The sequence below is a fragment of the Carica papaya genome, chromosome 8, assembly GCF_054855325.1.
Source record: "Carica papaya isolate Zhongbai chromosome 8, ASM5485532v1, whole genome shotgun sequence".
In the NCBI taxonomy this organism is placed as follows: domain Eukaryota; kingdom Viridiplantae; phylum Streptophyta; class Magnoliopsida; order Brassicales; family Caricaceae; genus Carica; species Carica papaya.
Genome location: NC_142316.1, coordinates 33,767,665 through 33,792,906, shown reverse-complemented (window position 1 = coordinate 33,792,906; position 25,242 = coordinate 33,767,665). Strand labels below are relative to the sequence as shown.

The window sequence follows — 25,242 nt, the reverse complement described above, 5'->3', positions numbered from 1 at the left end:
AATAATTATAATAAATATAAACGAATTGATTTAATCAAAAGAGGGTTTTTTCTGGTTTTACCAAATTAAAGAAAATGGGATTTCTCTGCATGTCGGGAAAATTAAAGGAAATAACTTGGGTTTTAATTTAATTTCTCTTCTTAATTTCAGTGTCTATATATATATATATATATGTGTGTGTGTGAATGTATTAAATTCCTTGGTACTAAAAAAGGAAATTCCAATAGAGAAAGAAACACGTTTCACCATCCAATGCCAAAATATCTCCCTAATTTTAATGACATTTCGTACCCAACTCGGTTTATTATTGTTTTTTATCAATTTAAAAATTTTTCTCATCAAGTACATTCTTAGTTAAAAAAACGTTCGTAATATTATTAACGAGACATTATTAAAAATTATTCGGTAGAGACCTGTCGATAAAAAAATAAAAAATTAATATTTACCGATCAGTCAGAAACATTTGTTTAAATCGTCGTTTAGCGATAAAATAAAAAATTTAAATGACTTTTTAATTATTTAATTATTATTTCAAAAGTGTGTGATGAGACATAATCGATTATAATCAAATTAAATATATTAAAAACTAAAATAATTAACTATAGATTATATAAAAAAAAATATATTAAGTAATTATAATTATAATTTTTCTTAAACGGAGGAGGACGAATAAAGTACTTAAATTACGGGAATGTTGTTTTCGAAGCCAAAAAAGAAAATGAAATATTTTTTTGGACACGGTAACGTGACATTCAAGATGAGTCCTCTGACAAATTGGGCTACACAGCACATCCATCACAACAGTAACTAATAAAACTACCTACAAAATGGTATTAATACATTATGTTGATTTTTTTCAGAAAGAAATACATATATACATAATTTTAGTCTTAATAATTTTTTTTTTTTTTTTTTACTCACATTTTTAAACCATCGTAACTACTTCTATCAAACGCCTCAGAAGATTATTTTCAACTAAAAAGTAATGTAGAATGAAACCAACTTTACAGCAGTCACGGCTCAGATTTACGAGAGCTTTTCTTTTTCTCTCTCTCTCTTTATTTTCAAGGAGAATTCGCATTTGCATGTTTAGAATTGGATCCACTCCAAGGTTTTTGCGATCTTCATGGAGGGAGACAGCTGCATCAGTAGCAGCCGGCTACTCTTTTCCTTTTACCTTTGTCTCTTTAGTTTCTTTCTCGTTTTCTTTTTCTGTGGAACCAAAAAAAAAAAAAAAAAAAAAAAGAATAAGAATCAATCTTTTAAAGGAGAATGGCGGATACCCCGCTGCCTGTCACGACACCATCAACACAACCTGCTTAAAGTCGATTTTTCGTGCATTTCGAAACAAATTCCTCACAGTTTTCCATTGTCAAAAGTTCCTCCTGCAATACTTACCAGGGTTTGTTTCCACATGAAAAAGAAAACACAATATCTTAAAATTAATATATATGTATATATTAATATAAGGCGGTAGAAGCCTGAGAAACCAAGAAATATTATAGATTCATCGTTAAACTCGTGCGTTTCCAGGGAAGGTGAAATGTCTATGCATCTATTGTCAATTAAATGTCCATGATTTTTCACCCTTAAACGAGTGTACAAGTAACAACATAAGGGTACTTGCCAATGAAAATAACTAACCAATTTTGGTGTATCCTTTGAGGCTGTACAGTATGAAATCCTTCATTCCTTATCTGCATTTCTTTTTTACTCTGAACTATACCCACAATGGCACCACTCCTACCAATAAAGCTTTGTAGGACGGAAGCTGAGCTCTAAATCAAATTACAAAGTCAACCGTACAAACAGGTAAAGGCTACGTATCTGGGATTCTCCGATAGAACAGTACATAAGCAGCGGAAGTTTTGATATCGTCCTCACTGATGGGGGACACACTTTCATCGTCAAATTCATACCACCTGCAACGCTGGTGCTGCAACCGAGTAGTATACATTGGTTAAACATGGATCAAACTATCTTACTTATAAAAACAAATTGAGCCGAAAAATAAAACATGATCTGTAAGGCAAAAGTAGATCACCTTAAATACATGTGCATTAAATAGAAATTCAATAAGCTATTAATTCCTTTTACAGTTAATTCCATCGCAAACTTCATTTTGTACACTCTAAAGCACCCGCTGAAATTAATACTATGGGAAGAAATTCAACTTCTCCAAATCATATGCTCCTTTTATTGAAATAAATAATTACCTCTAAACCAAAATGCACATGAAACAGATTACAATCAAATAATAATTTTAGACCATCATAAAAAACTGCAGATCATATTATACTGATTCTTAGATGGACTAGAAGACTAGTCAAATATTCAGGTTAAATTCTTTACGAGATGCAATAAAAAAAAAATTGTGGAAAACAACAAAACACTACTTACAGCAACAGATGCAGTATAGTGACCCCCTCCCATTCCACCATAGTGATTACTCATTGCATACAGCATATAATGATTTGATGATTGTCTGTTCTTATGGGTAATGTAACCGGAGAGATCAAGATCATCAACTGGAAAGTCAACAAATGTTTCCAGCTTGTTCTTAAAAAATCGGCTGTATGAGAACCTCTTTAAGTGAATAACCAAAATTTCAGGCAATCTCCACAGATCTAACTTTTTGATTGCTTGTCGATGCTTCTTGCAGTTTGGGCAGTACCTAAAATCAGACAAAAATATCTAGTATCAAAGAGGCATGAAGAATTAAGCACCCCATAGTTACACACAGGCCAGTTGAAGATAAGCATGGAAAAGCTTTTGTCTCATCAGGAGATAAACATGGTTTACCTGAAATTTTCTAATTTACAGCTCTTCTGGGAAGTAAAAGAAACAGCACATGACAGAATGTTTGATAATTGAGGAGTAAAAGATTTGTAGCCAACATAAGAAATACAAAAGAGATCCATACTGACCACATATCTTCTGGTCCTAGAGGCTCTTCCTTCAAGAATGCTTCAAGACATTTGTACAAAGATACAGACTCCTGGGGCTTCCTCGTGAAAATCTGGGGCTTGAAAACCTCTGGCAATGAGCTGAGAAGATATGTATCATATTTTTCATTCATATTATCTTTCCAGAAAACAACTATATCCAGCCTTTTCATGACCCTTGGGATCAGCAGTGGTTCATCCATCTTTATCTCCATTAAGTCCATTTTATCAACCATCAAGTAGAATTGAAAGTCAGTGTTCAAACGACGCCCATCCCCACTCTCAATATCAGAGCTTCCCTCACTGTCTGAAACTGAGGGGTTAATGGTATCCTCCATTGCAGAATCTTCATTAGCACCATCATCATATTCTAATACATCTTCAACAGGCATCAAAAATGGACCAAGTAGTTTCATAAATAGGCTACAAATATTGGGACCACTCGGAAAATCATTCAACCTTGCTACAAGAGGAATACCAAAAAGTTTCAAATTTGGAGCTGTCTTCCCAAAGCTGGAATACCTAATACCCAAAAGTTAAATAAATAAATAAACAGAAAATCCCGACTCTGAAATTGATGAGATACAAAACCTCAATGATCTTTAAGGACATGAAAAGAAGTTAAGACAATCCTTTTAAATAATATTTATTAAAAATATAGCAAATTACAGTTTCACCCCCTTTAGTATGGGTTAAGTGCAGTTTAATCCCTATAATAATTTGAGACAGTTCAATAGTTTGTATTTTGTTTTTTATCATTATATGTAAAATCATTCACCTTTTTATTTTTTAGTTTTTTTTCTGATTTTAATTTATTTAGCCTTAAACTTCTAACTGTCCCTGTTTAGAAGTCCAGACAAATAGAAATTTCCTCTAAAAAGTTGACATATTTATATAAATGCCAAAAAGTCAAACCACAGGGTACCAAACTGTCGAAAAAAGTTCGCAGAGATTAAACTGCAATCAGGCCAAAATACACAGGTGAAACTATATTTTGCCCCTTGAAAATAGAAAAGGTACCAAACACAAAAGTTGCATCAAGCCGCTTATGGCTGCTTGGCTTTTGAAGATTTCAAATACTTTGTATGTGTTAAACCCGGCGCTTATAATGGAGCTAGGTACAGCTGATTATTACGCAAATGTGCTGGGTCAAATGGCAACTTTGCCTGTTTCTATCATGGATAACTGCTACCTTGACTCAGTCTTGTACAGCAAAATATTGTATTTCGCAGTAAAAGTTATTCAAGATAGTATTGCACTAAGCTATCACTTCATATAACATATAGACAAGTGTAAGTAAGCTTACGTTTCAACTTGATGATGCATGAAGACAACTAAAGGATATGCCTCAGTAGCTTTTGATAACCGATACGCAACCAATTTGTCATCATCCCGTATCAAGGCTAATGAATCAGAGAGCTCATCCAGCATGCGAAATATCTTGCTTCTGTATATCTACACATCCAAACACTAAATGTAAGACGCTGATCAGATAAACATGCACACAAATTGACAAAAAACCATTAATTGTCACCAAGATAATTTTTAGAAGTTAAAAAGGTTCCAAAAAACATGGATATACACAAAAACTAGTGATTTTTATATTAACTGTGCTCAGATGGTGTAATTTGACATGCTCTTGGTTATTAAGCGAGGAAAAAGTGTGTATCTCAGGCATTCATCTTAAAAATCTAATTAATCTGCTTTTGATAAGCCTATAATCAATCAGTACCTTCTTTTTTTTTCTTTGCTTAATAGTCCTACTTCAATTTCCCAACAGGTGCATAGCTCAAGACTCGAACCCTAATTCTTTTGTGGAGGAAGAGAAAAATAACATTACCACTTGTATGCTATGAACAAGGGAAAGATACAAGAAGTTCAGTGTCCAAAACATTGTTCAACAGCTTGCTATGGAAAAGAAAAGAATTGCTTAACAGCCAATGCTTCTGATCCAACAGTTAGCCAAAATGTGATCCCTTGATGCACAGGAACCAGTCACGACATGCAACAACCACTAGTAAAAACTATATATAACTTACCTCTGCTACCAAAAGGCTTTCATCATTTCTCAAAGAACATGCAATGCTTAGGGCCTCAATAAGATCCTTAAGCCTCCCACACTTTGGTACAGTTATTGTAAACGGACATGGCCTAGTAACCCCATCGGTGCTCAAGACAGTCAAAGTCATTTTCCGCATCGTTGTTGAAGGCAAAGGCAATGATAGGTACATAAAGGGATCAAATGTGACAGACACTGTCTTGCAGACAGGACAAACCAATGTCGACCGATACTGGCCCTGCAATTAAAGGCGGGAAAGGAAAGAACTACAATCATTCAATTGAAGAAACCAGGAACATTTGGACTCTATAATGAATTTAAGATGATGGCTGAGAACATCCTTTTAAATTTACTAAGTCATGAAAGAAGGGAATTAGAAGACTTCTGTCCACTATTTTTGGGGCGAAATGGGTCTCCCTTCCAAGTCTTTTGAATGTTCCATTTCAACAGGTTGAATGCTTTGGAAAGGGGCTGTCTTTCCCTGTTTGTCATGTTGTAATTGGAGAGAAATGCTAGCCCCTTTAAACATCTGCTTCCAACCAGTTTAACTGCTCAGAGTTATAAATGGTTTCCCCAGTGTCTCTTTGAGCTACCATTCATGATCTTATTTAGCTATTTTGCGAAAAAAGATTGAATTGTTAAGTTGTTGATGTTGGTTCTCTTTTCTTTTTTCATTGTGCGAGGAGAATATACTTTTTCCCCTCTTTTAATAATTTTTCTCTTTTATTAAGAAAATGTTCTTTTCAAAGTGAAAAATAAAAAGATTATATTAACATGGGTGCAACGATGTACAAAAGATATTTACACGCCAATAGTAGATAAAAGATCTCTCCAAATCTTCTCCTCGGTTCATATTGATGATGCTACAGAAGTCTATGAGGACCCAGGTATGCCAAAATCTTACGTTTCTCCAAACAGACGTAAATTTGAAAAAAAAAAATCAAAACAGACATGTAAAAATATCCTGTTGACAACTCAAATACAAAATAGTTTATTGTAAGACACACCTGGTACAAGTCAACTATGATGGAATCATTGCGAGCCAAATGATTTCGCCAATATTCTTCAGCTATTTCTTCGTCTAGACGGCCTTCAGCATCCCTCACTTCTATATATGGTTTATGTTTCACACGATTCAAATCTTCATGCAATCCATCCAATAAGAATGCAAGAAACTCCTGTGATACAAACCGTTGCACTTAAAAAAAGATTTATGCTCCAAAGTATCATGAAATATAGCAGTCCGTTACTGATATAAGAGAAAATTGATTAAAAATGAATAACTCCACTAACTTGAGAATCATGTTGGTTATAACCACTGAATTGAGGAGCAAACTTGGAAAGTTTTAATTTGAACTTTCCTGGTGCCACAGGAACAGCTCCAGGAACCCACAACTTTCTTAATAGTTCTCCAAAAGACAAGGCAAGCTTCCCCTGTACGGCCGGTTAACAGTAAATGCAAGAAGGTGAAAGAGAAACAAAAAAAGTTATCACAAGAGATATGATTGTATACATTCACCCCCAAAGGATTTTCATAATTAATCTCTTTCCAATAGTCTCCAAGAAAGAAATCGACAAGTTCAGGAGTGTGCGCCAAACACTGGATTGCACTGTTCATGAAACAAGTATTTCCAAGATTCTTTAATCCTGTCAAGCCTAATTGACCAACTCCTGTATAGCCATCAACAGAAGAAAAGAAATTTGTTAAGATCTAGTAAGAGTTTAAATGGTAACTATTCCCAATCATCTTAATCGAGCCGATACCAGGTAGGGATTCCAGCTGGGACATTTGTTCCATCCTGTCGTTTCTTTCCTCTGTAGAATCTGAAAATCCATAGACATACAGTCTAAGGTGAATCTGCATAGAGAGCATTCATCCAGGCATATGAATCCCACAAATGAACAACTAGATATCAACGGTAAAAAGATGGAAGCTTAAAAGTGAAAAGAAATGTGGAGGTGTAATAAGCAATTCACCACAATAAGAGTAACAACAGAATCGTAACATCAGCTAACAATCATTAATGTACAAGTACAAAACTACAAGCTCTGTTCTATTGCAATCAACTAAGAACTGTAGCTCTCATGGAAAGCCATAATTGGAGCATCTGGAACTAACACTTGGCCTAAAATATTGGAAAATATGTTAAAACTTGGCAAAGAATTTCAACAGAACAACATTGACATGCTCTGAGATTCAGCTAAAGTATTCCACTTTCAGGTAAGCGCTCAGTTATGCTTATAGAATATTAAATTAAGAAATTTTATGACATGATAAACTGGTCCCACCTGTCTTGATTGTCCAGGAGAATCAATAGACAAATTATTTCCATCATTCACAAAAAACTGGGATGTCCGCCCTGAGAAGTCCCAAATGTGTAACTGTAGAAAAATTATCAATTTGAAATTTAAACAACCATATCGGAATAAGAAACCAATCCGAAAAAAATCAATCATAACAAACTCACCAAGCCAGTTTTGGAACTGAAAATATCGCATGCCTTCTTGTAAGGGTCAACAAAGTTGTCCTGAAAGGTAATCTATAGTCAAAAACAATAGCCCCTACTCAAAAAGAAAACAATATTAAGAGTTAACACTTCGAAAGACGCAGCGTGTTTATATATAATATATGAGCTCAATCAACCCAATATGACTGTATAGCATCTGAGAAAAGGATGCAAGTATCAATGTACAGACACCATGTACCAAACTGTAAACCAAGTACAAGAATTTATGCTTGGGTCATCAGAACAGGAAACGATATAAAACATGTGAAGACCACAAAAAAACAAATAAAGGCATATTTACCATTCTTGCCAAGAAAGCAGAATGGCTATTGACAAGAAATACATAAACAACTGCAAGAATCAAACATGACTCTCAAAATATCCTGCTGTGCTGATCCTGAGTCCAATTAATTTCAAGGGAGAGTCCACAAAAAATGTTTAACTTTGCTAGAAATGTTTGGCATATTTAACAGAGAGGGTCGTGAACTAAAACCCATCTGTCACCTCCACAAAAAAAACATGCTCATATTACACCAGAACATACCAATCTATTTTTACTAGATATTTCACAACATCATGGGATGTTTACCCAATAAGAGCGATTGCATTAATCCCATGACAGAATCTCAGTAGTCAAGCTAGGGTGAAAATATACTCAGCCATCCATCCTTTCCAATAATAGGCTGTGGTGATTATAAATCTACTACACCAAAGATGACGCACGAGACTATAACCATAATCAGTAGGATTTTCCAAAGCTATATTTCAGGCTTGACTGAGATGTGTATAAAATAAAATATCATAAACAGGCCTCAATATCTGACAAAACCTTTGGCAATATGTTTCAGAAGAATCTCACACTCCAGTATTAAGAGCTGACCAAGAAACCTAATTGAAACTTCTTCATTTATAGTTTATTCCAATTTCAACCCTGTTCATGGGGTACACACTAAGCAGTCAACAAATGCCAATTACATCAGTTACCATAAACATAAATTAGAAACCATACACTTTTTGGGTGTAGAGTTTCCATGTTAACCAAGTTAGAAACATAGAAACAATCATCAAGTTTCACAAAGCAACAACTGAGGCTGAATTCACAAGTAATTACTGGAACAGGACCTCAACAGTTGCACTTACCAAAACAACACGAGGAACAAAAGAAATCTTTTGTTAAGAAGAAAAAGAAATATAGTTAAGAGGCACAGGAGGTGCATACTATATACAAGAGATTTAAAGAAATTAGAAACCAAAATCTTAATAAGGGAACCCCATTTTTCCAAAATGGGATTCATGGTCAACAAACACTTGGGCAGGGAATCAATGATCTCTAGTCCTGTTAAAGTACAGCGTTTCCTTTTTCTGTTTTCATGAGATTAGCCTCCAGTTCAACACACATGTAAGTAGCAGTTTGCATGAAATTACTCAAATACGATACTATAGAATGTCTAAAAGAAGAAAACAACATTAAAAAGGGATTTGTTAACAATAATTCTCGCTAAGAAGGAAACCAGGAAGCTAAACTCATGAGCTTCCACAAATGGATTGGATTATTGATATCCAGCTTCTCAACTGTCAAGCTCATACTTCATATCTTGATTTGCCTTTCCTCACAAACAAGCACACACGAACAAGCAGTTAGCATTTCTAAGGAAAATCTCAAGGTTCCAACCTAACTCCTTTTTCTCTGTGAGCATCAGACTCATTCTGAAGATTACACGTGTCAACAGTCATAATGAATTCTTAAATTTGTATTTCTAAGAAGGCTACAACAGGTTAAAACACAAAACTAACCTTTAATTTGATGTTTACTACCAAGGAATTTGTTTCAGATGAAAGTGAAAGGCTAATTTGTAGAGGAAATATATTCTGGATATGATCTCGTGAGGCATAAAGGTCATCCTCTCCTGGCACTTTATGATCATTATGCCTATATAAAGAACAAACAAGGACAAATGTTTAGTTATATGTAGATTTATGAGTTCTTAAAAGCTCAAATGAAACAATAATGATCTGCATACGTAGCAACAAGAAAACGACGCCTAGTCATGTCCATGAATGTTTAAAGAAGAGACAGAAAAGTTAAGCAGTAATAAACTAATAAAGCAAGAATTCCTTCTGCCTCCATTTTGCCAGCAGCACACTAACCCCACATGCCAATTCATTTGCTAGCATTGTGGACATGGAAAAGAAATCTTGCTTTTTCCAAAACTTGTTTTGGTTTGACTTAGGTGTACAGTTTATCTACAGTTATATATAGTACCTAAGGATCCTTACCTCGGAAACAGGATTAATACATTACAAACAGAAAAACACTTAGTTCAGTAAAAGCCAGCATTGCCTAAGATCGCTCAACCTATTGATCATATCAGAGTGAAGCCAACGGAGGTTACCTGAATGCAAAACTTGCAACTCTCTACAGCTGGTTAAATTTGTAAAGTTACAAATAAAGAAATGTTAAGAGCCCCCCTAGTGACAATGGGCTCGAAAAAATCTGTGTGTAAACTAAACTTTTCTGTGGGAAATGCTGTGTGTAAAGGAGGCATCAATTTGATTGATTAATATACTGACATTGAAATTAGTGATTTATCACAAAAAAAAACAAACAAACAAACAAACAGGTAGCTCTAAGAGGCTCCACTTGACATGTATAATAAAAAAATCTCAAGCACGAAAAGAAAGATGAAACAAAATACCATCAAGACATCTTCCCTCACCATTTTAGTGCCCGAACCCACATTGCTTCAGGAAGCAAAACATAATCACTGCCCGAAGTCCCTTCTTCCTTGTTCTGTCTCCTCTCACTCTTAGAACCCTCTTCCTTTCTCAAATGCAGCACAATTTCAGAGTCAGCTTCATCAACCACCGACGAGACGGAGTATAGCAAGACTCTACTTCGCTCAGCATTGCCATCAAAAATTTGCGTCTCTTTCAACCAGCTGAATTCCACACAAGTTCACGAAGTTAAGAGGCAGCCTACTTTCTTCAGCGCCGTGCTCAAGATACCTCTAAAAGAATTTCCAATTTCAAAAGCCAAATTGAACTGAATCCCCTCTAGACAAGGACACCTACGAGTATCTTTTAACGCCATTCATATCAGTAACAACGGAGTTTAACTAAAATTAGCCACGAACCTTTATGATCAAATCCATTTCGATTTCAGGTGAGAAAGAGAAAATCCTAGAACCAACATCAAAGGACTTTCCAAAACAAGAACACTCCAATATCCTTTAAAAACTACAAGAAATAGTAATTACTTGAATTTTTTCGATTAAACTCATCATGCAACTTCCTTTTCCACATCTACTTCCCTCCCATTTCCCGGCAAACAGAGCAAGCAAACCACCTCTAACAACGATAGATAGCAACTAAAAGAAAAGCGCACCCGTATTTAACAAGATAGAGCTTGTCTCTATCTTCTCCTCCGCCGTCTACTTCTCGGGAAAGAGTATCGGAAGCGGGGACGACGGAGAGCGGGAGAGCCTGAGGGATGTCGAGGTCGAAATCGTCGTCGGCGAAGAAGAGGTCGTCCATGGAGGAGAAAATGACAGCTAGGGTTTTGGATACGACCAATTTGCAGAGGCGGATAGTGGAGTCAGACAACCTGGCTAGGCTCAACGAGAGAAAGCCCGCGGTGGATTTCGTGACGACGACAGGAAACCGGAGCTTCTCTGTGATTCGGCTCATAACAATAATATAATTATAAATAATTATACATATATAATAATCAAAATAAAGCAACTTCTACAGCAATTAAAAACTTTGGGTTTGGGTCTTAATTACGAATCTTTACTGTTAATTATTTTGATTAGTTGCTAAATAATCTTTTTTTAATTTTGATTTTAAAGGTAAATGCTTATAACTGTTTTTGCTGCGGTTGCCTGTTGGTAGGGGGGAGTTGCTTCTTAGGTGTCGTAGCTTTTCATTTTCCTTTTTTCTTCTGAGGGGATATTCGAATGGGTAAATAGCGAGTGTGCGTGAAGTCCACGCGCCATTTGACTGAAACAGAAACAAGGATAGGGGTGGGTATTTCACTGTCAGTTTCGGACGTGGATCCTAGACTCTTGTGGGGCCACGGCCGGCAATCGGGCTGTTAGGATGACGACACGTGGCATCCACTGCTCTAGAACCCACTGTTTTACCAAAAAAAAAAAAGTAAAAAGCTGCAGTAGCTGTTTTGATAAATTTTTGGATAAGATAATTTAAAATTTTATATTTAATTTAATTTTTTTATCAAACTTTATCTAAAAAAATAAAATAATTTTTTGGGCTTTTTTGGGATTTATTGGAGACGACCAAATTTCGGTTTCCTATACGGTCTTAATCTATTATGCTCTTTGGACCCAACCAAATTATGCCATATGGTTTTTGGGAGGTCTAAATTTATATATATTTTTTTTCCCATTATAACATACTTTTTTGGTGAATTATTTAATATTGACGTCACGTGATTTTTTAAAAAAAATTAAATTAAAAATATCATAAAGTAAATTATTATAAAATAAAGTTATAGTCAAATGCATGGGATGGAGAAAAGAGTGGTGTCTCCATATAATTGCACCTTTTGAAATTGGCAGCTTCTGATATCAAAACCCATTATCGTAGACTGGGCCTGCTAATTTCTTTCTTTCCTTTTTTTTTAATTTTTCTTTTCAGTAATTAAATACTTTTTATTTATTTATTTATTTAGAAATTGACTTAATTTCTTATATATTTTATTTCTATTAATTTTTTAATATTTATTCTGGATTTTATAGAACTTCCTTGATTATATTTTATTTCTATTAATTTATATTTTTTTTTCTTTATTACATTCTTTCTTGTTTGTAACTCGTCCTTTCCGCTTGCTTGGTTCATCGAAATAAAATAATTCTTGTAACACAAGTCCGTTCGTGTGGAAACAAACTCGTATTTTTTTTTTAATTAATTTTCGTAGGCGAATTGATTATATATAACTTTGAATTGAATAGATTTTTAAATTGAGTACGAATAGTTACGGTGCGAAGAATACCTTGCTTGTAGTATCTAAATACGTTGCGTTTTGAGATTCAACACAACTTCATGCTTTCCTTTTGGCATTTGGGAAGGCAACAATAAATGTATCCTTCGCGTGTGTGTGTGTGTGCATGTGTATGTATACGTATATGTGTATATACGTATGTATGTGTTTTGAAAATTTACTCAAGACTATAGAAATTTAACCGCATGTAAAATTTGGAATACGATACACTAATTTCACGTTACCATATCCTACTAAAATTTGTATGGGTTTTTCAATGGAATAAAAATTCAAATTTATCAATAAATTCCATAAACTCTATGAATTTGCAAATGATACCCAATTCTTATCTTCAACAATAGTGGCTATAAAAAATATATTTGACAATAAAACTCAAATATCCCCTTAAAAGTCTTGAGAGATCAATCAAACCCATGTAGAAAATGTTATAACACACATATACATATATACACATACATGTGTATATATGTATACGTATATGTATATGTTTGGTTTAAATTTTGTGCTTGTGAAAAGAAGAAAAGGGGTCAAATGATGTGCTTGTATAGGTGCTTGGTGGAGGAGGTTTGAAGAACCAAAATGGTGTCAACGTATGGTTGATAGACTAGAAAGCAAAAAAGAAAAGTGTCCTCCAAAATGAAGGCAAAAATAATTTTATGGGAACCCTTATTTACCACTTGAGGAGCAAAATTAAAAGTTGAATTTTGGCCCCTCCCCATTAATAATTTCCTTCATTCAAATCATGGTCCCAACCTATTTTGAGATCAATTTCAAAAATTTTACCCACCATTTCCTTCAATCTTAAGTGAATTTTGAAAAATTAATTAATTGAGTTAAACCCAATTTAAACAATGTAGTATATGTATAATTAATCGCTATTAATTACCCTACAGATTAATTGTTATTGTGCACGTTTATATGATTCTATAGACGTGATTTTGTTATATAAATATTTTTTAAAAAAAATATACATTAAAATAAATATAATGAATTCTATGTATCTAAATTTTCATTTGGCATGTGTTTTGAAATACTTTGTTGTTTTGCTATTACGTATTTGTATACATAAATGATATTAGTTAGAATCTATTACTTGAACGAAACTAAATATTATTAAAATTATGTTAAATATTTGATAATTTGCCTCGTAATTTGTCAAAAACTCTAATTCATACAAATTCTTTTCCCGATTAACAAAAAAATCTTGGCGGGAATTGTCACATATAAAATTAAACATAATTTTGAAGGGAAAAAAAAATAGTTCACTTGTTTCTCGAAAAAAGATAGAAAACACGCTAAATATAATTTGATTAAATAGTTGACCTAACTCTTTTAATTTTTAAAAAAAAATACTTAACTTCAATTAGTATAGTTATATAAAAGTAAATATGAAATGTCAAATTCAGTATTTCACTAAAATTTGTAATAATTCAAATTAATTACAGACAACTCGAAATTGTTAATTCTCGATCACGTATATATTCACACGAAATCGTCCTCGCCTTCTTGCGTTTGCTTTCTTCTTAGGTTGCTTTTATGGAAAAGTTTCTTTCTTCTAATTTTGTACAATGCATGAACCATGTGAAAGAGAACCATGAAGATCAATTTAATTGCAACTTTAGGGCATATACACACACACACACAAAAATATATATATATGTACCTACCTTTGTATAATTAAAATATGAATTATTTCTATTTTAATCTTAATTTGAAATAGAGAAAATTAAAATTCTTAATAATATGAATTAAGAATTAAAATTTGCCATAAATGGAATTCAATCAATGATATATATTGAGTCAGCCTAGTCAAATTTTTCATTAATTTTAATATATATATATATATATATATATTAATTTCCTTTTTAATATTTTAATATTTTGTTACACGAAAAGAAAAACATTCCATAAATTAAAATTACATGGCTGAGCCATGTACCAGACAATGGACATATTGCATGTGCACTGGGCTAACGTCACGGTCCGTTACTTTTTCCCAAAAAATAAAAATAATAATTAGAATAAAAGTAATATATAACTAATAATTTACATGACTAATTTTTTATTAAAAAAATTATAATAATTTTGTTACTCTCAAAACATAATAAAATAATTAAGACTTAAATTAATTTAGTTGATGTAATTTTATCAATATATTAGTAAATTAATTTTTTTATAACCTAATTAACCTAACGTTAATCATCTTAATTGATTATCTTTTCCTTTTATAAATTGCTAATTAAGATTAAATATTTTAATTATATTAATGATATAATTACGATAATGATACTAATCGTTATCCCGTTAATTAATAATTACCTTTTAAAAAAGTCTGAAAATAATATTCATATATTAGAATTTTACAAAGAATCATCACATTTATTTATCATTTAAATTTTTAATTTTATAATAACTTAACTTTACGCAGTTATCATATATATATATATATACATATTATATAGTAATTTCTACTGTATTTTTTACCAATATATACATATATATATATATAGATAGATATTGTGGTTGTATCGGCCTCCTGTTGCTGTAGTCTGCATCCCCAGCCTTTTTGTTTTGTGGCTGCCCTTAGATTTTGTCAAGTTTCAATGAGCTGTATAATTTTCATTTTATTTTATTTTTTTTATTATATATTTTTAGTCCTTTAAGACTGTTTTAAAATAATTAATTTTTTTTCCAATAATTTAAATTCAATATTACCATAACCACATTTTTTTAAAGTAAAATTAAGAAATGCTTAGTAAGATAATTATTATTTAAATTAAAAAATGTATTATATATATATATATATATGTATCGTACTTATTTAGCTGGGCATGTCACGTGTCAGACGACCGCACTACTAGTGGACATTTTTTTTTTACGTCATGCACGCATAAAATATGAAAATTAGAAAAAATGATGAATAAAAAAATAAATAAATATCAAGGGTGGTTGGTTTTGGCTGGAGAAAATAATATATAAAAATAAAAGTATTATTATATTATTTTATTTTATTTTATTTGAGTCGTACTAGCACTTTATTGACTATTTTCTTGCTGTATATATTATTAAATATTATAGAAAAATTCAAACTTAAAGATAAAAAATAAAGCAAAACGACAGAAGGGTGTGTCGCGAAAAGAAAATAATAAATAAATAACCAAAACGAGGTCGTTTTATATTTGTTTAATGTGTGCATTACAATCAGTCAACAGAAACCGTCAAAAACGTTGAATAAATCGATTTTTATTCCACCCGTTTCTGACTCATATCCAGCTGTTCTCCCCGTGTTTTTAACGGCTTGTTTGGTTTCTCAGAAACGGCCGTTCAGGTGAACTTAATACGCCGTTTTTAAATTTAGTCGTATGGATTTATATTACCAAAAACTTTAATTAAATTATTTTATCTGATTTTTCATATAACATTTATAAATTAAAATGTTTTTTAATTAATGACGTGGAAATCGTCGAATCGTCACAATTGCCAATGACGGGAGTTTTAGCCTACAGATAACTACACCGATCTTTGTCTGGTAGTGCCCGTTGATGGACGCGTGGCATTTTCTCATTGGCTGTTGTGAACAAAACCGTGTTTTATTAAGAAGGTAATTTTCACGGAGGGGGCCCACTCCACCCTTTTTGTTTCCGGTTTGTGGCTACTTTTTTGTCCGCATTTCGCTTTCTGCTTTTTGTTTTTTTTTTTTTCTCCCCTCCGAGGTTAAGATGTTTTGGTATTTTATTTTGTTTTCTTTTTTCATTTTTTTGACATTTTGTAAATTGAATTTATTAAGCATAGTTTTTTATTGAATATTATAACCACATATATATATATAAGTTTTTTATGATAAAAATGTAGATAATTAATTACCAAATAATTTATTTTATTTTTAATATCTTAATTTATTTTCTTTCATAGTAATTTCACAAAATTATATTTAAATATAAATTAATTTATTCATATTAAATCAAAAATATTAGATTTAAAACACAAGCGTACATGAATTTCTAGCAGAAAAAATCTATTAAATCAATGCGTAATCTTTTAGAATTCTCACACACTCTTTGTTTATGGTGACACAAAAATTTTACTTATAATTTAAAAGTTATAACCGACTATTTATATTTTTAATTTTTTATTATTTATAATTTAACTCATCATAAAATTAGAAATAATACTTTTACTATTTGCACATAAAAAAAAGTTTAAACTTTATTTGATGTATTAAATTTTAATATCTGTTTAATTTTAACATATCACTTTTAAACAGGGTTAATCAAATTGACAGTCATTTATGCATTTTTAAACTCACGTACCAGCTCACATATAGTTTATTAAAATTTAATATTTTTAATATAATGATTTATTTTTTTAATATTATAATTTATTTTTATTTTAATAACATATTTTTTTTTATTTTTAATAAAAATGTTATATAAATATATTACAAATTAAATTATAATAAATATGAAAATTTGAAGATTTAATTTGATAATTTATGCTAATAAATAATACTTTAAAAATGTTTCATAGTGCATATTTCACCGCCATATATGTGAAATAATTATTGCGATGGATTAATTTAATATTAATTAACTAAAATAACGATAATAAGACTTGTTCATGATGGCTACTTAATTAATATTAATTTATTTTTTTAATTCCTTTTTGTTACCTTTATATTCATTAATCTACATTCACGACCACCGCTAGCTTTAATTAATCATCATTATTAGTTAATTAATTTTTGCTTGGATTTTCAATTTGTGGTTGGTATGGCCTATAGAATTACATAATATGTACGTATATATATATATATATACATATATATATGTATATAATTTTGTATTACATGGGTGGCATGGGGTTGCATCATCCGTTAACATTATGACTTGGTGAATAAAGGCATTGGTGGTGCTTAATTATTACTTATTAGTCAATACTTTATATAGTCAATAAAGTGGCATTTGCCTTGTGTCTCATTTATAGTGGACTATTAGATATATTAGTATATATATATATATATATGTAGAGTACATATATATAATTGTGGGTATGTGTATACATCAGTCCACTAATTAATTTAAAATTAATATTGATTTTTATGGTTATAATTAATTTAAAACTAAGAATTGCAATTTGGCAAGAATGAAATGATTTTGCCTCAAAAATTGTAAGGCTATAATTCCACCAAGTACCTTCAAAATTCAAGCTGTAAAGCCATTGAAAAGGGTCCCCAATGAAATGAAGCTTCATGTTTGCTTCTTCTTCTTTCTCCCATTTCATGGCTATCCTTATATATATATATATATATATGTGTGTGTGTGTGTGTGTGTGTGTGTGTATATATATGTATATATATATATATATATGTATACACACACACACACACACATGATACCTATCCACCATTTAAAGCTAAAATCTAGATGATACGTAGTGGACATGTGATGCACATGCAAAGTCAAACCCCACACACATATACACACACACATATATACACATGTTATGGACATTATACAAGTAATCACTTGTTGTTTAAGGAAAGATTTACAAAATTTAATGGTTCCCAACTAATTATAACATCACATTGGCTTATAATTATTCATCAATCATCAAACTCTAATGAAAGAGTTAGGAAAATTATTGCATTTATAGTGAATTATTAGGACTAGTATTTTTAGGGTTTTCTTTAAATTCAATCAAATTATTTTGGGTTACTTATAAAATTATTGATGACATAATTTCAATTAGTTAATCCGATGGTATATAATCCACGATTTGTCTTTGATCAAATTGTTAAAATTTTAATTTTATACGAAAAAATTGTCTCGATAGAATAGTAATTAATAAATTTAAATTTAACGTGTTCTACGACTTTATTTATTATACATATTCGAAGATTTAAAATATTATGTATTTTATTCCGTAATTATAGAGTTGTTTTTTTTTTTCTATTAATACATATTTGATGTGGCTCAATGATCTAATATAATTTCTTTATTTGTTGAGTGTATTTAAATATAGTAAATGTGGTTGTTCTTTTTCTCTAAAAAAGAAAAAAATTCAACATTAGCAAAAATTATAACCTTAATATATTAATGGTTGTAATTATACATTATTCGTGTAATTCTATATATGATATTTCATTATTACTATATCCATATATTTTACAAATATAGTAATATGTTTTTATTCGTAATTTAAGAATTCTAAATATAAATAAAAAATGTGTAATATCTTTTACCCGTAATTTAAAAATTATAAATATAAATAATATTTATTTATTTGTTTATATTAATTATACAATATGTTTATATTACCATCTATTATTTTATTTAATGATTAGTACATTTTTTAAAAAATAATTGCGGGTTCAAATTTAATTTAATTTTCTTATGTATTATTATTTCGATGATATATATATATATATATCATGGTATGAAAAGGATGTGAATAGGTTGAATAGGCTAACCTATTAAGAACAAAAATGACAAAGTTTGGTTGGGAAGGTAAATCTTTTATGGAAATGGATTGACTACCAAATATAATTTAGAACCAAAACTATATGTATATAATCCACACATTTGTTTTAACATTTAAGTTATATGGGTACGTTATATGTAAATTAAAGATGTTTTAGTATAATAATATAATTATATTACAAATTATTATATTAAAAGATAACTAAAAATATAAAATTTAATTTGATAGTAAAGATTAAATATTCGACAATACAAGAAAAAATTTTAAATATAAAAAATTTTTTAGTTTATTTTTTTTTAATTTATAAAAATAAAAATATTTATAAAAAAAAAAAAAAAAAAATTTTAAAAGAAAAAAAATTAAAATTTTTTTTTAAAAAAAAAAAATAAATGGAAAAAAAAAAAAATGGCTACTCGAAAAAAAAAAAAAAAAGACGCCAAAAATTGGAAATGTATGTAAATATAAATAAATGTGAAAGGAGGACAAAAAGAACGGAAGTCAACTACCTGGTTAAAGACGGCGTTAATGCCGGGGAAAAACCCCGTTATCCAACTCAGTTTTAACCTCGGAACTCCGATTTTTGGCTCTTTTTTTTTTTTTTTTAAACTTGGTGTTTTTTTTACCGCGGTTAAAAAAGTTTTTACCCACGCCACCAGCATATATACCCACTGTTTTTTCCGCCTTGATAATAAAATAAGAAGAAAGACTCTCTTTCCTTTCCCTTTCCTTTCTCTCTGCAAATTTCATCGCCTAAATAACGGCATATTCTTTCTAAAGCGAGAGAGAGAGTTATTTGACGAGAGAAAATCTTTGAAAATTTTGTACAATCTCCATTTTTCTATATCCTTTTTAACTGCTTCTTCAATATTTTGTAGAGATCCTAACCTTGTTTCTTTTTATAATTACTTTCTTTTTTGGGGTGGAGGAGGAAGATAATAGCATTTCAACACTTGGGTCGGTTGAGAATTCTCAGAAGTTGAGTTCTTCTTTCTTTTTTCCTTCTTTCTTGGGGTTTTGGGGTAACTTATGCGACGAAGAAGTGGGAAAAACATTGCAAGATTTTGGGTTTTTCAAGGATAATTTCTGAGGATTTTACGGTTGTTGTTCTCTTTGGTTATCGCGTTTTTTATTTAGTGGGTTTCGCCGTTTGCTTCTTCTCTGAGAAATGGTGGTGAAGATGATGAGGTGGCGGCCATGGCCGCCTCTGGTTTCGAAAAAGTACGAGGTGAGGTTGGTTGTGCGGAGGCTGGAGGGGTGGGATCTGGTCCGTGTGGGTGTACCGGAGACGGAGAAAGCGGAAAGATTGACGGTGGAGATTCGCTGGAAGGGACCCAAGTTGGCGCTGAGTTCTCTCAGACGAACGGTGAAGAGAAACTTTACCAAAGAAGTGGAGGGTGTGGGACAAGACGGCGTCGTTTCATGGGAGGACGAAGAATTTCTGAGTCTATGCACTCTCTCTGCTTACAAGGAGAATGTCTTTCACCCTTGGGAGATCGGTTTCACTGTCTTCACTAATGTGAGTCTTATTTTCTCCCTCACCAAACAAGCCGTCTTCTTTTCTTTCCCCCTTTGACTTTTTTCTATCTCAATTTAATTTGCTCTTCAAATTTTTTGAATTTATGTGTTCTCTTTGGGAATTTAATGGGGGAGATCATCGCCGATTTCCATCAATCATATTTGGATTTTCCCTTTTGAGACACTAGAATTGGATTGGGTGATTTCTTTTTTATTCTTTTTTTTTTCGTCTAGATACCAGATAGGATTAGCTTTATGATTTTCAAATTTTGGATTTACTTGTCCAGGGACTCAATTATTGAATTGAAGCTTGATATGATTATGAGCTGTGATTCATGAATAAGAACGTATGTCTATTGTCTAGTAGTGATTATTGTTGTCTCTTGTGAGAATTTTACTCATTTCTAGGGTTTACACTGATTTTGGAATTACTTTTAGTATCAGTGGTGCAATTTTATTTGGTTAAATTCGGTTGATTTGATATTTGGAGGTAATTCAACAAATCAATATTGTGCATTATCGGAGTTGACTTTCGAGTTTGAGTGAGGGGATATTTCCAAGGGCATTGATCTGATATGTTCATTGTTTCAGAGAAGGACTTAATCATTGTTAGTGCTTTTCAGATTCATCTGTTTCAATCGTTAATTTCTTTTTTGTGGTTATAAATTCAGGGCTTTAACCAGGGACCAAAGAACAAGGTTCCTGTTGTCGGAACAGCATTATTGAATCTTGCTGAATATGCTTCTGCATCTGATCAGAAAGAGTTCGAGTTAAGCATCCCCTTGACACTGTCTTTTGGCATGGCTGAGCCTCGTCCTATGCTCTGTGTAAGTTGTTAAGAATAGTTTTGATTGATGTGTATTCCATTAAATATTACATATTTATATATCTATATATATGCTTTCTAGAACCGAAAAAGAAATAAATAATTAATTACAAGTGAAATATTTTTATCCTTTAATTTGATTTGCTTTATTTCTAATTCCCTGATTATTTCCTCTTTTAACACTCTGATTTTCTGCATCTTTATTACCATGATTTCATTCATCTTTAGCACTTTGACTTATTTTCTCTTTAACATCTTAATTTACTTTCTCTTTAATATCTTGATTACTTCTATCTTTAACATAAATGCACCTGAATTTGTTCGGACAACTCTTTTTTTTCTCTTGTTTCTTGAAATTTTTCAATGATCAACTGATTCTGTGAGATCTTCAGATTTCATGATCTCATTCTTGTGTTGATAATACAGATATCTCTTAACTTATTAGAGCTGAGAGCTGCTCAGGAAGTGACAGAACCGGTACAGGGAGCAATAGTACCTGTTCAATCTCCTCTCCCGGCCGGAGAATCTATCTCGACAGAAAAGGATGAACTTTCTGCAATTAAAGCTGGTCTTAGGAAAGTAAAGATTTTCACCGGGTATGTTTCTGCCAGGAGAGCAAAGAAGGCTTGCCGTGAAGAAGAGGGTAGTGAAGGCAGGGGCTCTGCCAGGAGTGACGATGGTGAATATAATTATCCATTTGATTCGGATTCTCTTGATGATTATGAGGAAGGAGAATCGGATGAGGGCAAGGAGGATCCGAATGTTAGGAAGTCATTTAGTTATGGAACTCTGGCTTATGCAAACTGTGCTGGGGGATCATTTTACTCCAGTATGAGAATCAATGGGGAAGGTGAGGACTGGGTTTACTACAGCAATCGGAAATCAGACGTGGGCTGCTTGCAGATTGAGGATTCAACAGCATCTGCTTCTGACCCGTCCTTGTTACAAAGTTCAAAGCGTAGCATCTTGCCCTGGAGAAAGAGAAAGCTGAGCTTCAGATCTCCTAAAGCGAAAGGAGAACCATTGCTAAAGAAGGGTAATGGTGAGGAAGGTGGGGATGACATTGATTTTGATCGTCGACAGCTTAGTTCTGATGAAGCTCTTCCTCTTGGGGTAAGAAGCCAGCTTTATCGCTGTCATTTCCGGGTTTTAAAATCGATCCAATCTTTATGGTTATTGATAGCTGTAATTAACTGCTAGCTGATTTTGTTAACTAGATGGACATTTTGGATAGCGAGTTGGTTTTCTTTCCCTAGCTTTTCCTTCAAGCTTTGAAATTACTTTGCTATGCTATCAAAAAAAAGTCTAGGTTTCTAACCCGTTTCGCAAAAGTTTGAATTTGTTTCAAACATTGTCTTAATTTAGTTTTTGTTTAGAGTACATATATATGATTTATTGGATTCTCTCATCCTTTACTTGTATTTCCTCTCTTCATATGGAATCAAAAGTCTTAAATTCTGACTGCAAGGTTTGTGAATTCATTTTGGCAGTGGTACAAAACAGATGAAGATTCATCTGCTAATCGGACATCAGTTTCTGAATTTGGAGATGACAGTTTTGCTATAGGCAGTTGGGAACAAAAAGAAGTTATAAGCAGGGATGGACATATGAAACTCCAGGCTCAGATGTTCTTTGCTTCCATAGATCAGCGGAGTGAGCGGGCAGCAGGTGAGAGTGCATGCACAGCCCTTGTGGCTGTCATTGCTGACTGGTTTCAGAATAACCGTGATCTCATGCCTATTAAATCACAATTTGATAGTCTAATTAGAGAAGGCTCGTTAGAATGGCGTAACCTCTGTGAGAACGAAACTTACAGGGAGAGATTTCCTGACAAGCACTTTGACCTTGAGACTGTCCTCCAAGCCAAAATACGTCCACTTACTGTACTCCCGGAAAAATCCTTTATCGGGTTTTTCCACCCAGAGGGGATGGAAGAGGGGAGATTTGATTTCTTGGAAGGTGCCATGTCTTTTGATAACATTTGGGATGAGATTAGCCATGCTGGATTACAATGTCAAAGTAATTCCGAACCTCAGGTTTACATTGTCAGTTGGAATGACCACTTTTTTATCCTCAAGGTCGAACCGGATGCTTACTACATTGTGGATACGTTAGGAGAGAGGCTTTATGAGGGATGCAACCAGGCCTACATTCTGAAATTTGATAGTAATACTGTAATCCGCAGCTTGCCAAGTGTTTCTCGGTCATCTGATGAGAAACAGACCAGTAATCAGCAGTTAGGTGAGAAAGCTGCGGAACCCAAGAGTTCTTTACAGGTTCAGCAGGCTGACGTTAAGGATGAAGGACCTGTGAAAGATTTGGTAGTAACCAAGGGTGAAGAATCAATGCAAAATGGCGAAGAAGAGGCAGTTGTGTGCCAAGGGAAGGAGTCATGCAAGGAGTACATAAAAAGCTTCCTAGCTGCAATACCGATAAGGGAATTGCAGAATGATATCAAGAAAGGATTAATGTCATCTACACCTCTTCATCACCGATTACAGATTGAATTCCACTACACTCAGTTCTTTCAGCCACCCAATGAGGAGGTTTCCACGGCAGGAGTGACAATGGCCACGCCACAATTAGTCGAGGTTCCTTTAACGGATGTTTCTGCATAGAGAGTTTTACTGTAAATTGTAGAGAGTGTGATTACTCTAACTAGTTTTTCTTCTTTTATTTTAGCTTTTGGGTATGTTTGTAATCGAACTGGGGTAAAGGGGAACCTGTCTGAGATTGGGAAAGCATGTTTCTTTTGATCTGGGTTGGAAATGGAAACAATTTTTCTCTCAAAGTGGAAATGGTTTTTTTTTTTTTTTTTTTTTTTTTTTTTTTCTATATAAACTTTCGGTCATATGTTCCTAATTTCTATAGAGCTGTAATTTCTTTCTTCAAGTATCAAAGGCGTCTGATTCCCAATTTTTACACGCTCTTATTAATCCAACTTCCATTTCACAGACACTAAAAAACTTAGTGTAGTGGAAACTGAGGTTACGCCATTCTAATTCTAACGAGTCTTCTCTAATTAGACTCTCAAATTGTGATTTTAATAGGCATGAGGTCACAGTTATTCTGAAATCAATTGGCAATGACAGTCGCAAGGAAATCGCAGAATGATGTCAAGAAAGGATTAATGTCATCGACACCTCTTCATCACCAATTACAAATTGAATTCCACTTCCCTCAGTTCTTCCATGCACCCAATGAGGAGGTTTCCGCGGCAGGAGTGACAACAGCCACGCCACAAGCAGTCAAGGGGAAATTAATGGAGGATTCTGCTTGGAGAGTTTACTGTAAACTGTACTCTTAACTAGTTTTTCTTCTTTCATTTTAGCTTTCAGGTATGTTTGTAATCGAATCAGGGGTAAAGGGAAATTAAAATTTCGTCTGAGCTTGGGATAAAGGTGAAAAAGTTTTTACCCACAAGGATTATTCAAGCGACAAGCATTATTTCACTTGGCAACGAAAGGTGCTTCTCATCTTCACAATGTCGGACTCTTGAAGCAGTAACTTGAAAGTAAAATTTTGTTTTACAGGAAGAAATTTTAGTTTCCCAAAAGATTCTCCTTTTTTGTCGAGTTGAAAAGAATGAGCTTTACAGAGAGTTGCAGAGAATGATAGGTTTGAATGGAGATAATCATTGAGAAATTGGCTTTCCTGTTTTGCTGCAAAGCTGTGAAGAGAACTTTCCAAGGCCTAAAAACTTTGTGAATCGTGACCTACGTTAGGCCACCTTTGGTTGGTAAATATATAAAAAATTCTATATTTGTGATTTATAATTAGTATTAAACTCTAATGGGGACAAAGGAATAAAAGTAAAAATCTCAAAAGGGTCAAATGGGTAGATTGGTATTGGATTAGGGTTTCCTACACAATATTACTTTTGATCCAAA

At 32.6% G+C, this 25,242-nt stretch overlaps 2 protein-coding genes across 4 annotated transcripts; one reads left to right on the top strand and one right to left on the bottom strand.

Moving 5' to 3' along the window:
• Window positions 1-1,644: 1,644 nt before the first annotated feature.
• On the bottom strand, window positions 1,645-11,219 carry LOC110810571 (ubiquitin carboxyl-terminal hydrolase 8-like). Of its 3 annotated transcripts, none has more exons than XM_022036768.2 (14): window positions 10,897-11,219; window positions 10,229-10,450; window positions 9,306-9,441; window positions 7,473-7,532; window positions 7,294-7,386; window positions 6,769-6,862; window positions 6,518-6,675; window positions 6,298-6,438; window positions 6,012-6,182; window positions 4,985-5,242; window positions 4,252-4,400; window positions 2,928-3,458; window positions 2,401-2,674; window positions 1,645-1,936 (listed from the first exon to the last, which is right to left on the bottom strand). In XM_022036768.2, exons 1-14 carry the CDS (start codon window positions 11,196-11,198, stop codon window positions 1,820-1,822), a joined length of 2,706 nt encoding a protein of 901 aa, XP_021892460.2. In that variant the 5' UTR covers window positions 11,199-11,219; the 3' UTR covers window positions 1,645-1,819. The 3 variants fall into 3 exon arrangements, with proteins under 3 accessions (XP_021892460.2, XP_021892459.2, XP_088065354.1); XM_022036767.2 differs by having other exon boundaries at window positions 2,928-3,467; window positions 10,897-11,218; XM_088209228.1 differs by having other exon boundaries at window positions 2,928-3,467; window positions 10,229-10,519; window positions 10,897-11,037.
• Window positions 11,220-19,691: 8,472 nt separating this feature from the next.
• LOC110810546 (structural maintenance of chromosomes flexible hinge domain protein) lies at window positions 19,692-24,143 on the top strand. Its single transcript, XM_022036736.2, has 4 exons — window positions 19,692-20,527; window positions 21,198-21,353; window positions 21,779-22,465; window positions 22,843-24,143. Exons 1-4 carry the CDS (start codon window positions 20,177-20,179, stop codon window positions 23,968-23,970), a joined length of 2,322 nt encoding a protein of 773 aa, XP_021892428.2. The 5' UTR covers window positions 19,692-20,176; the 3' UTR covers window positions 23,971-24,143.
• The last annotated feature ends 1,099 nt before the right edge of the window (window positions 24,144-25,242 follow it).

What these genes read in the sequence shown, in the direction of transcription:
- LOC110810546 (XM_022036736.2), top strand. Translation starts at nt 20,177, where the DNA reads ATGGTGGTGAAGATGATGAGGTGGCGGCCATGGCCGCCTCTGGTTTCG. An exon ending in AGCCTCGTCCTATGCTCTGT is followed by an intron (nt 21,354 to 21,778) that starts GTAAGTTGTTAA and finishes TTGATAATACAG; the next exon opens with ATATCTCTTAACTTATTAGA. An exon ending in ATGAAGCTCTTCCTCTTGGG is followed by an intron (nt 22,466 to 22,842) that starts GTAAGAAGCCAG and finishes TCATTTTGGCAG; the next exon opens with TGGTACAAAACAGATGAAGA.
- LOC110810571 (XM_022036767.2), bottom strand. Translation starts at nt 11,198, where the DNA reads ATGAGCCGAATCACAGAGAAGCTCCGGTTTCCTGTCGTCGTCACGAAA. An exon ending in CTCTATCTTGTTAAATACGG is followed by an intron (nt 10,451 to 10,896) that starts GTGCGCTTTTCT and finishes TGTGGAATTCAG; the next exon opens with CTGGTTGAAAGAGACGCAAA. An exon ending in TCAGTTCCAAAACTGGCTTG is followed by an intron (nt 7,387 to 7,472) that starts GTGAGTTTGTTA and finishes ATTTTTCTACAG; the next exon opens with TTACACATTTGGGACTTCTC.